Source organism: Ambystoma mexicanum, chromosome 13, assembly GCF_040938575.1.
Source record: "Ambystoma mexicanum isolate Mex_15411 chromosome 13, UKY_AmexF1_1, whole genome shotgun sequence".
Lineage (NCBI taxonomy): Eukaryota > Metazoa > Chordata > Amphibia > Caudata > Ambystomatidae > Ambystoma > Ambystoma mexicanum.
Genome location: NC_090938.1, coordinates 126697979 through 126713504, shown reverse-complemented (window position 1 = coordinate 126713504; position 15526 = coordinate 126697979). Strand labels below are relative to the sequence as shown.

Below are 15526 nucleotides of genomic sequence, written 5' to 3'. Positions count from 1 at the left end.
GGGGATCTGTGGAAGGGGCAAGGAAGTACCAGGATCCGGATCTTGGTTAAGTGAGTGTCCACAGGTGCTATGCAAGGTTATTATGGCAGGTTTGAGTGACATCCTTATCCGAGGCTTTGGAGAGCAGGACTGACTCACCCTGGGACACAGTCCAGATTGGATGGGCGGTGTGGTTGCCAAGGGGATAAATACATCAAGGTGAGGCACATGTTGAAAGCCAAGGGCAAAGGACGGAATAAGGCTACTCCGACGCAACCTATATCGAACGCCTGTGGAACTGAGGACACAATCACCAGGTGCTGGCAGGCGGAGACGCAAGGAATTCCGGGAGCGCCAAGCTCTTCACGGTCATGACCACCAGACGAGGAAATTCCTGAACATTGGGATACAATGGCAATCGCCAATGAAGAATTGATGCAATGCTTAGCCGACCATCAGCAGCACCTTAAGGACTCTTTTCAGGAATCTGTTAAGTAACAGATCTCCTCTTTGAAAATGGACATTAAAACTGCTGTACAGGAAATAAAAGGCTGTTAGGCAAGATTTGGAGAAGTACCCTTTGGGTGCACTACAACAACCCTGACCACCTGGCAATAGGAACCCAACCTTTGTTATACGTCTGTACTACACAGGTTGGTAGTGTGGCTGAACAGCCAGGCTTTTCAGGAGGGGTCAATGTGAGCAGTAGTAGGGTGGTTACACAGAGATTCACAGTGACAAGTATCCAAATAAACACTCAAGGTTTCTTGATTAAACAATTATTAATTTAACAGTCAGTTTGTATAAACCTTCTTCAGAAGGGGCAATATAATGGTAACACACAAATACACTCCAAAATACACACTTGATTTCTCTAAATCAGCTAATACCCATTTGGGATGGCACACTGACACTGCCTACACCCTCAAGAGACTTAAATAGCTAGGACACTGTGGACATTAATGTGTCACTGGTACATTTAGAGCAATATTGAGATGAGTGTTAAAGTAAAGAGATTGCAGAATAAAGCAAGAGATCAGACAGATATTCTGAAGCAGGTAAGTACTTTTGAACCCCCAATGCAAAGTAAATTAACCCTTTCCTGGAGGGAAGGTAAGGCACAAGCAGAGGAGAGAAGTCATTCAGGGAGCCAGGCCAGCTAATGTCAATTGGGCGAATTCATGCAGGTAAGTAAAAGTCTTGCACAATATTTTAGAAGTCTTTGTAGAAAAAGTAGAATCAATATAGGGTCACAAGCTGGGAGGCTTGAGAGGTAGAAGATGCAAGCAACTCTACAGAAGCAACCAAGACAAGTCTCAACTGAGATCAAGGAAGGCTATGACAACAAGAGGTAAGTCCTCTCAAACTTTACAGTACCATTTGGTTAGAAGAAATTGTTTCAGCTGGCTTCTGTTCCAGTCCAGCTCTGCAGATCCTTTTGTTCCTGGGCCTCAGTCGTGGGGACAAGAGGGGGGACTTCTGGGGACTCCTACACTGCAATGGGATGGTCAGCGGCAGAAAAGGACAAACTTCTATTCAGCAGCACTTTGTGGTTTCAGCTCCTCGCGTCTCAGCAAATATCACCACTGCAGACTCTCGGATACCACTCTGGACTTTCCTTGCATCTGCGGTCTAGCACTATGTTGAGGTGGCTCACACTTGGTCAGCCCTTGCTTACTGGGAGTCCGGAGGATCTTCCACAAGCTCGGGTGCCACTTAAGTGACGCACCCCATTTGGTGTTCCTCTCCCTGGCACTTTGGTTCCAGCAGCAGTGGAAGTACAGCTAGCTCAGAGAGGATGTCCAAACGAGTTCACTTTGCAGTTGTTTGGTCCCACCAGCTCAAGGGGAGAAGCCGTCCTTTCAGGGCTTCTCTAGTCAAGGCGAATTCGGAGCTTCAGCACAGCAGCAGGGCTTCACCGGGCAAACCAACAGTCAAGGAGTTGCAGCAGGCGTCTCTTCCAAGTTCTTCTTCGGATTCCTTCGTCCAGTGGTCGACTCTGCCTTCCAAGCCAAAATGCCTCATCTTTTTATGCAGGTTTCTCCCATTCATTCCAGCTTAGCTGTCCATCACACAGCAGGGTGGCTGTCCTTGCCGGACAGCCAGCCAGGCAATCACCTTTTGGGTGCATTTCTGTAACCAAGGGGATCAAGCAGAGAGTTTCGGGCACCTCTATCACTACCTGCCCCTGCCAGACATACTGGAGCCAGAGGTGGGATTCACTCGTGAATTCCGCAAAAGACAAAGCAAACAAAGGGACCAAACCTGTTTTGGCGTGCAGAGTAAATCTCAAGAAGGACCTTTCCAGCAAGAAATGGCGAAAAAAGATTGCAGCCATTTTGACAAAATGGGCACCCATGGGTGCTTTACTGCAGCTGCGAACGCAGCCCACGATAAAAACACATAATGGTAGTAAAAAGTAATCCACTGCCACCAGCCATTAATTGTAGAAAGGGTAACATAAAAATATCTTCCAGGACTTGGCTTTTTCTACTCTATTGAAAAGGAGGCAGATGGGACCAGTCACCAGTCTTCTCAATCAGGAAAAGAGTCGATATCGATCGACTTTCTCGTTTGGTTTGCTATTTTCTTGGAAAGACAGGCAGATTCGAGTAACAATGTGTAAAAGTCTCAATGTGGTGGCATCAGAGAGCAGTGAGCAGACCAGGTCACAGGATGAGGTGAGCTGTACTACTTTGTGGAGGCAACAATGGGAATGGTCCACGGTGAAACAAGACAATGGAAAAGCATGTGCTCTGAGAGACTGAGAGAAGTCAAAGGACATACCAGGCCCGAAGGGGTGATGGAGGGGTGATCCGGTACTTCGGTGAGTGGGAACAGGAATGTTATAGCTTTGGATTTGCTTTGGGGGAGCTTTGGTAATTGTTGTGTTGGGGGGTGGGGCGAGGAGGTAGGTCAGTGTTGGGGGTGGGGGGGGACTGCTTGAGATCTAAGGGAGAGGGTTAGTTTTTCTATCCGCTGTTGGTAGGATCCAGGCTACAAACCACACTTTCCCGTGCTCCAAGAAACCCACATGTAAAAAGGATAGATTGCGACTTCGGAATAAGGGATATCTATACATTTTCCAGGCTAATGCAAAGGAAAAAAAGGCTGGGTTTTTATTAGCATTTAGAACTAACCATGATTTGGTGATTTTGGGCTACATGGAAGATAAGCTAGGAAGATATCTATTTGTCAGGTTTCGCATTGGGACAGCGATATGTACCGTAGCATCGGTGTATGCACTGTAATTGTAATTGGTTATTTATAACGTGCTTAAAACGGAGGTTTCTAAGTGCAGACCTGAGGATCGAACCTGTGTTGCTCCGCTTCATCTTGCTTCCAAGGCGAGCGCATTGCCCCTGAGCTATCCTCCAGAGTCTGTAAGGAAGGTATGGCATCAAAGTAGGATGGACACAAGTGATCACAGTTCAAGGGTGTTATCTGTAAAAGAGGTGTGATAAACGCCCAAGCTAAACCTAAATCTAAGATGGGAGCAAGCTACGACCATCAAATAATACAGTCCTAGTGGTGTCTAGTCAAATAAAAGGGCCTATTCTAAGAAAAACCTATTGCCAATCCTTGGCTGTACTACAAATGAGTGTGGGATAATGTTCACAAGAAAAGAAAAGTGTTCACAAAATGATAAGTCAGGAGGGTCTCCCTTCGCCAAGTTTTTAGCATGGGACAAGGCGGGACTCTCGAGCAAAGCACACTCTTGGGCTTCTCCAGCACGAGGTCACAGTTCCTTTTCAAGTATAAGGGCATTCTGCGCTTAGGTCTCTTCTCATGCAAAATCTCTTGCTTCAGAGGGCCTGATACGCCAAAACACAAAAGTTGCTTAAAGTAATCTGTACGTAGGGTGAATCACCCTTGGATCCCCCTCAGCCGGGCTCGATCCTTCTCTCAATCGTCAGCCTCCCTCAGTCTGATTCAGACCAACCACTCAATGTGGACATCCCTCAGTCGGGTTTACACTGTCATCACAATGTTTCATGGGTGTTTTGTCACCATGTGGGATTCACTTCCTTTGGCTTTCTCCTGGCATCCATCCGTCGGGTTCACATTGCCATCTTTAATACAGTTCACAAGAAAGTTATTCTAGACCCTTTTGGTTCTACCTTTACCCAAGTTTGGGTCTCAGCCCCAGCCCCCGGTCAGGCTTTCTCTCAAGCCCCCGGTCAGGCTTTCTCTTAAGCCCCCGGTCAGGCTTTCTCTTAAGCCCCCGGTCAGGCTTTCTCTTCAGCCCCCGGTCAGGCTTTCTCTTCAGCCCCTGGTCAGACTTCACATAGTTCTAAAATCACTATGAAATCACAGGCATTCCTCAGTCAGGTTCACGTTAGCCTCAGTAACACATTTCACTTTGCTTAGCTTTTCTCTTCTTCTATAATAGTGTTAGGAAGAATTCTCATAAATGTGCTAATCCCTCTCTACCTTAGAGACCCAGAGCTCTTTTGCTGAACTTTGAGACTTTGTACTTTTAATTCTGTTTTCTGTTGTATTTTCTTTGGTTATGGAATTTTAGACAACTCCATAGGCATCATCTTTTCATGTGTGTCACACAGCACCCTCAGTGCAGTGGCACAGGGAAACCTTTTCAGGCTTTCCCAAGGTTTAAATTTCTTCTCTGGAATAAACTACTGTTTCTCAAAGTAAGTAAAGTGAAATTGACTTTACTAGTCTTTTTACATTTTTAGACCCAGCACACCCTATCTTACAATAGAGTGCTGGAGGGGTTACTTAGTGTCCACTGTGTCTAGATACTCATGTAGCAGTCAAATGCTACCCTTTCAAAATGGCTGCTGGCAGTGGTTTTACAACAAACTACCATGATTTTCCTGACTGCGAACACCGGTAGCGTTAAATCGCGGGAGCCATGTTTTTCAAGATGCCATCTGAGCCCTCTCTGTAAAAACAGGTGCCCGTCTTCTTTTTTCGCCATTTCTTTTTGGAAAGGTCCTTCTAGAGTTTGTCTCTGCACGCCACACCAGATTTGGTCCCTTTGTTCCATTGCCTTTGGTGGGCCTCAGGACTGAAGACCGCCTCTGGCGCCCGAGTGTCTGGGGTGGGCAGGAAGTGAGGGAGATGCCCGACTCCCTGTGCTTAGCCTCCTAGGAGACCCAAATGAACTCTGGTGTGATTGGCTGGCTGACTGTCCAGCAAGGACACCCAGCCTGCTGGGTGAGTGGCAGCTAGGCTGGAATGAATCGGCGGAAACTGGATAAAAGGCAAATCTCTGGTTGTTCTAGGAGTTGCTGTTGGAATGCTTGGGCAGACTTACCTCGCAGAAATTCTCTTTAAAGTACCACGCATCGGAGCACCGGAACATCGTACCCTGATGGCTTGCGCCATCCAGCAAGGAAAATGGTGGCCTCCTCGTAGCAACACTAACACCAGCTACGAGGGGGGATAGGCAAGTGTAAATTAACAGCCCTGACCATCCGACGCAACTGCATAGAGCAGCCACCCTCGGCTTCCCGACTGCGGAGCTGAGATCAATATAGAGCAGAATGATGTGGATCATCATCGGCCTCCCCAAGAGCCCACTCTGCTTCCCGGCCCGTGGAGCGCCCCACTGAGAGGCTACCCGGAACCTCCATTCACCACATAGAGACGTGTAACGTGGGAGGGACCTCACATCCATCACCAGCTGCTCCGGAACCCCACTGCTCGCGGCCACTTGTGTGCCGGCCACCTGCGACTCATGCGATTCCTGCCCTCCTGGTGCCGCGCCGAGGGGCTGGCGGAACATCGGAGGCTCCTCCCTTGGCGGACCTGCACAGACGGATACTTAGGTGAGCGGAGGGAGGAGGGGTGCGTTTTGGGCCACCGGTAGCCCTGGCTGAGGTGACCCCCTCCTCTCCCCCAGTAACAAAGCGCTCCCTCAGCCATACGCAAAAGCATTGAACGCCCCCGGCACTGGGGGTGCCATGTGAGTCCCAGCCCATGGATCGGGCACTTAAGCGGCGGGCTCTGCTCCTCTGCAGGCTCACCCCACAGCTTGCTCAGCCTCAGTGGGATTGCGTCCATAAAGGCATCCGCCCTCTGTATGAACACCCTGCCAGCAGAGCTTGCCTTAAGCCAACTCTATGCCGCACACTGCAAAAGGGGGCCCTCCTCCCTGGAAACATCACATCACAGAGGAGTCTCCTTCCTGGGCTGGTGAAGGGTGATTCAGGAAATCCAGAGCAGAGGGTAATTGCCGAGAACACATTTTGCAAACCCCACCAAACCCTCTTTCGCAGAGGCACGCTTCCCTTATCACTGAAGGGAGGGGAAAACTCAAGCTCAGTCTGGCTGAATCGCCTCAACATCACTAAGCCAAAAAAAGCCAAGTAAGGGAGCGCCAGTGGAGAATTGGGGACTGGGGATCCTTTGACATCACCCAGCGGGTGTTTCTGGGCTCCCTGACCCCCCCCCCCCCGTACTGCAGCAGAAGGTATGGGCACAGATTATTTGAGGGAGTAAGCCGCAGGTTGTCGTCCACCGGAGCACAGCGCTGCGCACCCAGGAGAGATGGCAAAAAGCGGGAAAGCATCCAGGCAGGTCGAGATCGCAACATTAATGAGCGGGACAGCTGCAGAGAAAGCGAGGAAGGGAGACCCGCCAGGAGAACTAACCCCAAGCAGTGGCCTGGCACGGGAGGGTCTGGACTCGGCACAATCGGCCACTAAGTCAGACCTGAGAGACTTATTATCCGCGCTGAGGAGAGAGATCCAAAAGGGTACAGAGGAGGTCGCGCAGAAGATCAACTCCCTTGACAAGCGGGTTGTGGAGGTAGAAACCCAAGCCGCTGAGATTGAGAACAAACTTTGTGACCAAAAATTCAAATGGGAGAAAGGGCAAGACAGAATAGCAGCACTCGAGGTGAGATGTGAAGTGCTAGAGGCGAAACAAGAAGATGCTGAAAACAGATTACGGCGAAATAACATCCGCCTCTGAGGGATCCCGTCTCCAATCCCAGGCGCAGATCTGAAAAGCTATGTGTCGGATCTGTTCAGATTTATCATCACTCTCCCCGACGTCGCTCTTCTGGAATTGGATCGAGTACACAGAACGGTCCCGAGGCGGGCATCCTCATCTCCAACGGATGTCCTCGCAAGGGTGCACTTCTACCAGATCAAGGAAGATATTATGCGGGAAGCCATATCAATGCACCAAATCACTTTTCAGGGCTCCACAATCTTACTTTATCAGGACATGGCAAACGCAATCCTCCAGAAGCGGAAAGTGCTTAAGGTGTTAATGGAATGGCTAAGTGAAAGGAAAACCCCATATCGTTGGGGCTTCTCAGCATTTGTGAAATTCACCTGGGAGGGAGCTAGTCTAGAGATTAATTCCCTAAAGGAAGCGGAAAAATTCATGGGTATCGGAGGGGGAACGGAAGAGTCGGAAGCAGAAGAGACAGCCCGAAACACCCCCAAGAAGCAGGCGGGGACATCGTAGTCCAGAGTTAGTCGAAGGCGTAGGATCCACGGGCCTCCCCAAAAGGCACCTAAACCAATCTGACTAACACCACCTCGGCTTCATTAACATGATTGGTGGTCTTCAACCAGGAATTCAGGTTTCTTCAGGAGCACCAACCCAGAGTGGGGGCATGGGCGGAGAGGGAGGGCGTCAGCCAAGGGCGGTAGGCAATAGAGAAACACATGGGGGCATTGTTGACGCGGGGCCCAGGGGACTCTTGACACACCCATCCTTGGGCTCTAAACCTGAGTTGTTATGCTATACCACATCTTGCGCGTTGGGCCCAGTTGGCCATTTGATAGGTGCAGCAGCACCGCCAGTTACCCTGTTAAGTGGGATGAGTTTTATCCTGCTAGGTTCAGGGAGGGGTGGGGGAGGACGACGGGGACGAGGGGAGGAACTAGGAAGCACGAGAATAGGAACTCATCCGCCATCGCAAATAGCCAAACAGAGAACACCATCAGTTGAGAGCACCCCTAAGCGATAGTCGGCAGGCCGCCACACAAGCACGGTTCACATGAGCTCTAGATTTGACAGGTCTGTCGCCACACATGCCACTACTCCTCCTGAGGATGGCTGACACAAACAAAATCGTAATCCACACCTGGAATGTACATGGCCTTAATTCCCCAAGAAAGCGCAGATCTGTGGAACACAGGCTGGGGCAACTAGCAGGAGACAGTCCTCCTTCAGGAGACCCACCTACTGCAGTCGGACGAAAGCCAAATCAGATTTAAAAGGTTCAATAAAGCATTCTTTGCCTCCTCCGGGGAGAAGAAAAGAGTAGCAATTCTTCTGAGTGATAAAATCCCCCTAACAAAAGTCACGGTTAAAAGGGACTCGAGGGGCAGATTCCTACTATTGAAGGGACGATTTGTGGAGCAACCCATCACTATCGTGGCATTGTACAGCCCGAACACTGCCCAGAACAAATTCATCACGGATCTCATCCCAACTATTTTAACATTTGAAAGAGGGATTTCTACTTATAGGTGGAGACTTTAATCTGGTTCCCAACTCCCAAATAGACAAAATCCTGGCACCCACTAATTCGGACTTCACACACGCGCTCTCACAAGTTCCTAAGGGAAACCGAGACGGTGGAGGCATGGAGATTGGCCAACAGGGGTATGAGGGACTACATCCACTACTCCGGGGCACACAGAAGATTCTCAAAAATTGACCTTTTACTAGTCTCCAGTGTCCTGTTCCCCTACCTAGACAAAATGGAGATCCACACCCGCATGATCTCGGATCATGCCCCAGTCTCTGCTAATCTTAGCATTTCTGGCCAGACAGACCCCCCACAATGGCAATGGAAGTTGCATGACTCCATATTGCTAGATGACGGCATCAGAAGGGAAATCGGGGAAACTATAGGGAAATATTTCAGGGAAAATGCGCCCGCAGACTCATCCATAGGTGTAACCTGGGATGCCATGAAGGCGGTGGTCAGAGGTTCCCTTATCAGCGCTGGGGCGGAGCAGAGGCGGGTTTCAAATATTGCTGCAGCTAAGCTCGAAGAGGGCGTTAGGTTCTGGGAGGCAGAGCTGAAATCTCGGAGCTCTAGGAAAGCCGAAAGGGCCCTAAAGAAAGCCAAAATTGTACTTGAGATCCACTGGGCTGACCGCACCGCCAAGTCGCTGGCCTTCACTAAACAATTTTATTATAGCAAAGGAAATAAAGCAAACAAGGTCCTTGCATGTAAACTTAAAGTCCACAGCCGGAATAATCTCCCAATGCTTATAGGAGCTGACGGCAAGGCCAAATACACAGAGACAGATAAAATGGAGGAACTGGTGAACCACCACAGAATAATTATGTCAGGCACCCAACGCCACTCGCGGACCTACCCAGATATCTTCGTCCCATCCACCACCAAAACAAATCTCTGCTAGCACCACTAGAATCCCCAATCACACCGGAAGAAATAACCAAAGCCATCTAATCTTTAAAGAGCACGGCCCCGGGTCCACACTGTTTCACAGCAAAATTTTATAAAATTTACGCTAGCATCTTGGCCCCACACCTGACGGTACTATTCAATTCTTTCCTATCCACAGGCTCTGTCACAAATTCCATGGCAGAATCGCTCACAGTTCTTATCCATAAGCCAGGGAAAGACCCTGAGCTGGCCTCTTCCTAACGGCCAATAACCCTAATGAACAGCGACAGGAAAATATATTCAAAGGTACTGGCGGGAAGGCTGAGAGCGATCCTCCCGGATATAATCGATCGGACCAAACGGGATTCATACCAGGGCGGGGGACATGCGACAATATAAGACGCATGATAAACCTAATTGAGAGCGCCCGTATACGGGGAAGAGGGGATGGCCGTAATATCCTTAGATGCACACAAGGCCTTCGATCGGGTGGACTGGGGCCACATCCGAAAGGTGCTGGATCATTTTGGGTTTAATTCCCAGGCTCTTGTACCACTGTGCTGCTCTCCCAGACCACATTCCAAAGAACGAGCTGCTCTCCCTGCAGAAGAAAATGCAGGAATTCGTCTGGGGGGGGAGGCCCAGAATTGCCAAAAAAATCATGATCCGCAAGAGGGCACTGGGAGGTCTGGGGGTCCCCGATGTGGCGAGATACGCCCAGGCAGCCCAACTCTCTCATGCATATACCTGGTCTCAATCGGCGGGCCCACCACTGTGGAAACAATTAGAGGAGACCTGGTACCCGGTTCCACTAACTGATCTCCCACCCATTAAATCTCAGGGTAATGGAGGCCCTCTTTCTGCAACTAGAGTAACCATGTAAAGCAGGAAAGCTGCAGCACGGAAATGGAGCATCCAGGGAACATTAGGCCCACTGACAGCCATTTGGCACAACCCTGAGTTCTCCCCGGGTCATCCAACAATGGGCTTCGGACCATGGAAGGAAGGGGGTTTACAAAAAGTCGCAGACTTTCTGGAAGGCGGCTCTCGCATAACATTCGAGAGATGCAAGGAAGAGTTCGGGGTGTGAGAGCCAGAGAGGTTCCACTATGCCCAACTCCGGCACTGGTTGTTGCACAAAGGGATTAGTGAAAAGGGGTCCAGAGATCTAATGGCGTTGGAACTTTCACTACTGTCCTCAATCTCCAAAGGAAGAATGTCTGCGCTTTATCGCCTCCTGGACAGAACTTATCCTTCTAAAAAAGAAATGCTGGACTTGAAGAAAGACTTGGGCCAAGAGTTGGATGTGGAGGAATGGGGGAAATTTTGGTCTAGACTCCATAAAAGCATGCAATGTATCTTGAACAGAGAAGGTGGCTATAAACTTTGCTACAGATATTACATCACCCCAGAACAATTACATAAATCCAAGCCCGAAATTCCGGCAGACTGTTGGCGAGGCTGCTCCGAACGAGGCACATTGTTCCATATGAAATGGTCCTGACCGAAAGCCGAAAGATACTGGAGGGAGGTGGTGGGTCACATCAATGAATTAACTGGGGGTGACCATTCCTTGGGACCCCGGGATAATTCTCCTGGGAGAAACAGGGTGGTGGGGGGGGAGAATTCACGCTTTCTGGACATATCCATCACCTATGCACCCACCTTCTCCTGGCGACAAAAGTCGCATTAGCACGGCTTTGGAAAAACGCAGAGGGCCCATCGATCTCGTTATGGTGGTCAAAGTGTTGGGAGATTGTCGTAGCGGAGAAGGTCGCAGCAAGTCGCTCGGGCCGCTTGAACAACTTTTGAAACGTGTGGGCCAGAGACCTTCGACTAAGTGCCCACGTGGTGCCAGACCACTCTGGTACCAAGATTGTTCATACAAGACCTCTTGTCTATTTTATCTTCTTACTGTTGCTACTTGCAACCTTGAACCTAACACAAGCCGGTTGTCTATAAGCTTCCTCTGACTCACCGGCTGTGTTGAACCCGTTGGCGGTTCCTTTTTCCGCTGTTGTCAAAGACGGTACCTCGATGGCCACCACGTCGTCCCGTCCTGGCAATTAGTGCGGGAGGGGGCCAAGTACTGCTGACATCTGTCGCACCAACGGCCAGCTGCGATTCCCAATCTTGCGTATCTTTTATCGGAGGCTTTGCAGATCTGGACTGAAAAGGGCAAGGGCAACGCCCTCCTTGTCCTTCTCTCAGGTCTCGCTGCCTTTCTCCTCCGTTTGAACTGCCGTCCTGGAATGGCTGCTTCCTCGTGCGTTCAGCCTTGCTCGGAGTGTGCTCTTGTGCTGTGCCTTTTATCCCTATGGGGAATGGAAAGGGTCGTTAGGTGTGTGTAGTTGTTGGTAATTGCCTGACTCTGTCTGACCCTTGTGTTGGGACAGGTCAGGTAAACGGCACGGGTATTGGTCCGTTGCCGTTCACAATGTGAGAGTGTTCGTGTTGGAAAAAGAGGGGGGTAAAGTTTCGATGTATCCTACTAGGTAGAATGGGGAAAAGGTGTCACAAGGAAGGGGATACCACGTCGCCCCACTTTCCGAGGACCCCCATACAGGTGATCCTCCCTCACTGGTCCACCCCCAGGAACTGGATCCAACAGCAATAGCTGTTTTCTGGCCACCTGGATCACAGATCACCTGGGACCAATTAGTGAGACACCCGCAGGTTTCTCACACCCCTTATTCCGGACAGGATGATTTTCTCAGGGCGACACTAGAAACCTTCCTTGAGGGATATGTTCTTTTAAAAGGGGATTTTAATATAGCTTGGGATTCAGTGATGGATAGAAGCGGTGTAGGGTATGGGCGTCGGGGCTCTGCTTCACAACAACGTAAAGAAAAATTCAAACCTTTGTGGTTGGTAGATGTGTGGTGTGCCTATAAGGGTAAAGAAGCGCGATTCACATTTTATTCACATGTTCATCGATCCAAATCGCGTATCGATTATGTTGGGGTTTCCTCCCGACTGGTGGGATGAGTCTGTGAAGTACCCTTGGGATGGGGGACGGGGCGGCAGTGATCGCGCTATTTGATAATGCCCCGTTGGGGGCAATTTTGGAGATGACATTCAGGCGGAAGGGCTTATTGCAGTGGGTATTAGCAGAATGGATTCCGACCAATATTTTTTCCTCAGCTAAGATAGCGGAGAACATTCAAAGCTATTTTAGAGAGAATGTGATGGAGGATACCTCCCTGGGTATATTGTGGGACGGCTTCAAACTGGTAATGGGAGCGGGGGAGGGTGATTGCATGTGTAAAACTGGCTCAACTTAGATATTATCCTGAAAATGGGTAGCCAACGAGGGAAAGGTTGAAAGCATTTAGAGTAGTTTGTAGGCAACTCGAGATATTAAGGGCTAATAAAACAGAGGGCCCTTCTTAGAATCAAACACTATTATGTCAAGGGGAACAGCCCGGGGAGATTAGCACGACAATTGAGAAAGTGGGGTAGGCCAAACGATCTTGAAAATGGGGGAAGGGGAGGAAGTGGCTTATACGGAGGGAGGGAATTATTGGATGTTTTGAATGCTTTTATGGAGCTCTATATTCCTCGGAGAAGCCAGGAGGCGAATCGCAATCTTCTTATTTGGCAGATGTAACTCTCCCAAAAGAGAACAAGGAAGAACTAGAGAAAGATATCATGGAGGAGGAAGTCAATCTAGCCATCGGTAAGCTCCCCCTAAATAAGGCGCCGGGTCCTAATGGCTTTACAGCTATTTTTTACAAGAAATACCAGAAAGTTTTCGGCCCGTATTTAACGTGATTTATATAATTCCTTTGATAGAACTTCTCACATTACAGCATCTATGTATCAGGCTAAATTGGTGAAATTCCCAAAACCGGGTAAAGACCCGACGCAGTGCAGGTCTTACCGTCCAATAGCGTTAATTAACATTGATGATAAAATAGACTTGGTGGTCTTGTTCGGCCTTGAAAGCGTATTGGGGTCAAGCATGCAGCAATGTAGGAGGTAGTAGGGGCAGATACACCCTTGGGGATTGAGGAATGCCCTTTGGGCCTTTGGTCAAAGGATAAGGCACCAGGAGGAATTTCAAAGCATGTATGGTTCTGAACTTGGCAGCCTTATTGGTGTTGGCCCGGAATTGGAGGCACATTTTGGCTATGGAATGGGTTACCTACACAATCCAAGGAGACATCCAACAATTTGGAACCGATTGAGGAGTATTGTTGCAATATTTGAGAGATGAGGATCGGATCCAAATGAGGCTGCAGAACATTCGAATTTTGGACTTTGCGTAAATGACTTTTAATCATACGGAAAAAAAATGAAAATTCCATTGTATCATATGCATGATAAGTGGGAGCAGCTCTTGGATGCGGCGGTGGTGAGGGAAAGCGGGAAGGGAAAGGTGGAAGGGGTAATGGTTTCTTGTTTAAAAATGCCAATAAATGAATAAATGTACTGTTGCATTCTTCCACTTCAGATCCTGGATTTTGGTCTGGCCCGGCATGCTGTTGCTGAGATGACTGGATATGTGGTGACGAGGTGGTACCGAGCCCCTGAAGTTATTCTCAACTGGATGCATTACAACCAGACTGGTGAGCAATACTGGGTGAGACTGGGTTGCATAAGGGGTTAGGAAGGTTTTTTCTCGAGCAACATTTCCTCCATATTCTATGGACCCCAAAACATTTTGCTTTTGTTATTACACGTTGTCCTTCTTGTCCTGACTTTTTACAGTGAACTGTAGCCTTCAGCTTCACTCCACTGGCCTTGTGCTCATTTGTTATGGGGAAACCGACTAGTCCTTCAGACTGTTAGCACTGGGAAACTGTTTGCCTTTTTCTTTTTACATGTGATCTAGTTTGAGTAACCTTTTAATATTGCACAATTCATTGTACAATGCAGTGGAATGGGGATAATTTTGTACCACCCTAGACCTACAGTCAAAGGATTCCTGGTTAATTTTAAATGTGCCTGAAGACAAGCTGGTGGCAGCAGTTGCACTTGTACAATTATTACTGTATTTTTAGTTGGCTCTCTCGCGTTTACCGTGTTTGGCTACCAAGTGTGGCTAGTCGCCTAACATGGCCATGCCACACGATACTTCGCTTGTTCTTTGGCCATTTTATTATTTGGCCTTCTTCCTGCCTTGCCAGGTCAGGAATTTCCTTTTATGGTCATGCACATGCCCAGGAAAGGCTTGCTTTTCACAGGCTAGTGCAGGTCATGTGTTGGAAGCCAGTTGGAAGACTGCTGGTCCCAATCCACAAACTACGTTCAGTGTTTCTAGTGCGTATGCATGAGTTTGCCCACAGTTGTCCCTGGTTGGACCACTGCTTGGGTGTGCATGTGGGGCAGATCTTCCATTGGTTGGGCTGAGTTTCTGTGCTCACCTGGACTTTAGGATGAGTACTGCAGCCTTTCTTGAGAGATCTGAAGAGGAGCCAAGTATCCTGTGTTGCTGTTCATATGAAGGAAGGCCCGTGGACCGTCTCGAAGAGTCCTGATGACCAACAGTTGCTGCTGTTCCCAACAAGCCCTGTCTGGATACTAATCTTAGACACTTACTGGTGCTTTGACCCTTTGGACCAGTGGGAACAACTAGTCTAGACATCCTCTCATGGCCCTGTACTTTGGAGTCTTCGGAAGTGTCCCTGGGACATCCAGTGGACTGTCCAATTCCCAGTTTGGGCAACCGCGTTAGAAGCCTCGCCGTTCCTGGTTGTCTCTGAACTTCAGGGGTCTTCAGCTTGTCCTGCAAGTAGACTTCCTGCGAAACGTTGCAGTCGAAACATTAATGGGTCCCGTGATAAAAGGCTTTTTCTGCTGTCCATCAGTGTCCTTCACTGGACCTGGGTTTTCCTCGTCTGGAAGAGCATTCAGAAGGGTCCGACATTGGTGCCTGCTGCATTCATCCTCTGGAAAGGGTTACATTCTGCTTATGGACCCAACCAGAACTTTTCTTGCACCCGCAGCTCCTGGGCTCTGCGTCCGGAACTCGGGAGAAAACCTACCTCAGTGACCCCCATGCGACCTGCTAAGTCTGGGAGAAAAAATCAGAGTACAGGTGGTGAGTAGTAATGATACTTACCGGTGCCCCATCTCCACCTGTTAAATGTTTGTGAAGAACTTTACCATACTTTAGCTTTGTCAACACTTGTTGCAAAAGCTACAAAAGCATTTTACTCGACATTAAACCTTTTGGACACCTATCTTCGT

The 15526-nt window shown here is 49.0% G+C and overlaps 1 protein-coding gene across 2 annotated transcripts in view; it reads left to right on the top strand.

Annotated features, from left to right (window-relative positions):
• Positions 1-15526, top strand: part of MAPK13 (mitogen-activated protein kinase 13) — a 308674-nt gene that overhangs the window by 208868 nt on the left and 84280 nt on the right. For both annotated transcript variants that reach the window (XM_069633431.1, XM_069633432.1), the window contains exon 7: positions 13788-13902. In XM_069633431.1, coding sequence (XP_069489532.1) covers positions 13788-13902 — 115 coding nt within the window. The remainder of the gene's footprint in view (positions 1-13787; positions 13903-15526) is intronic.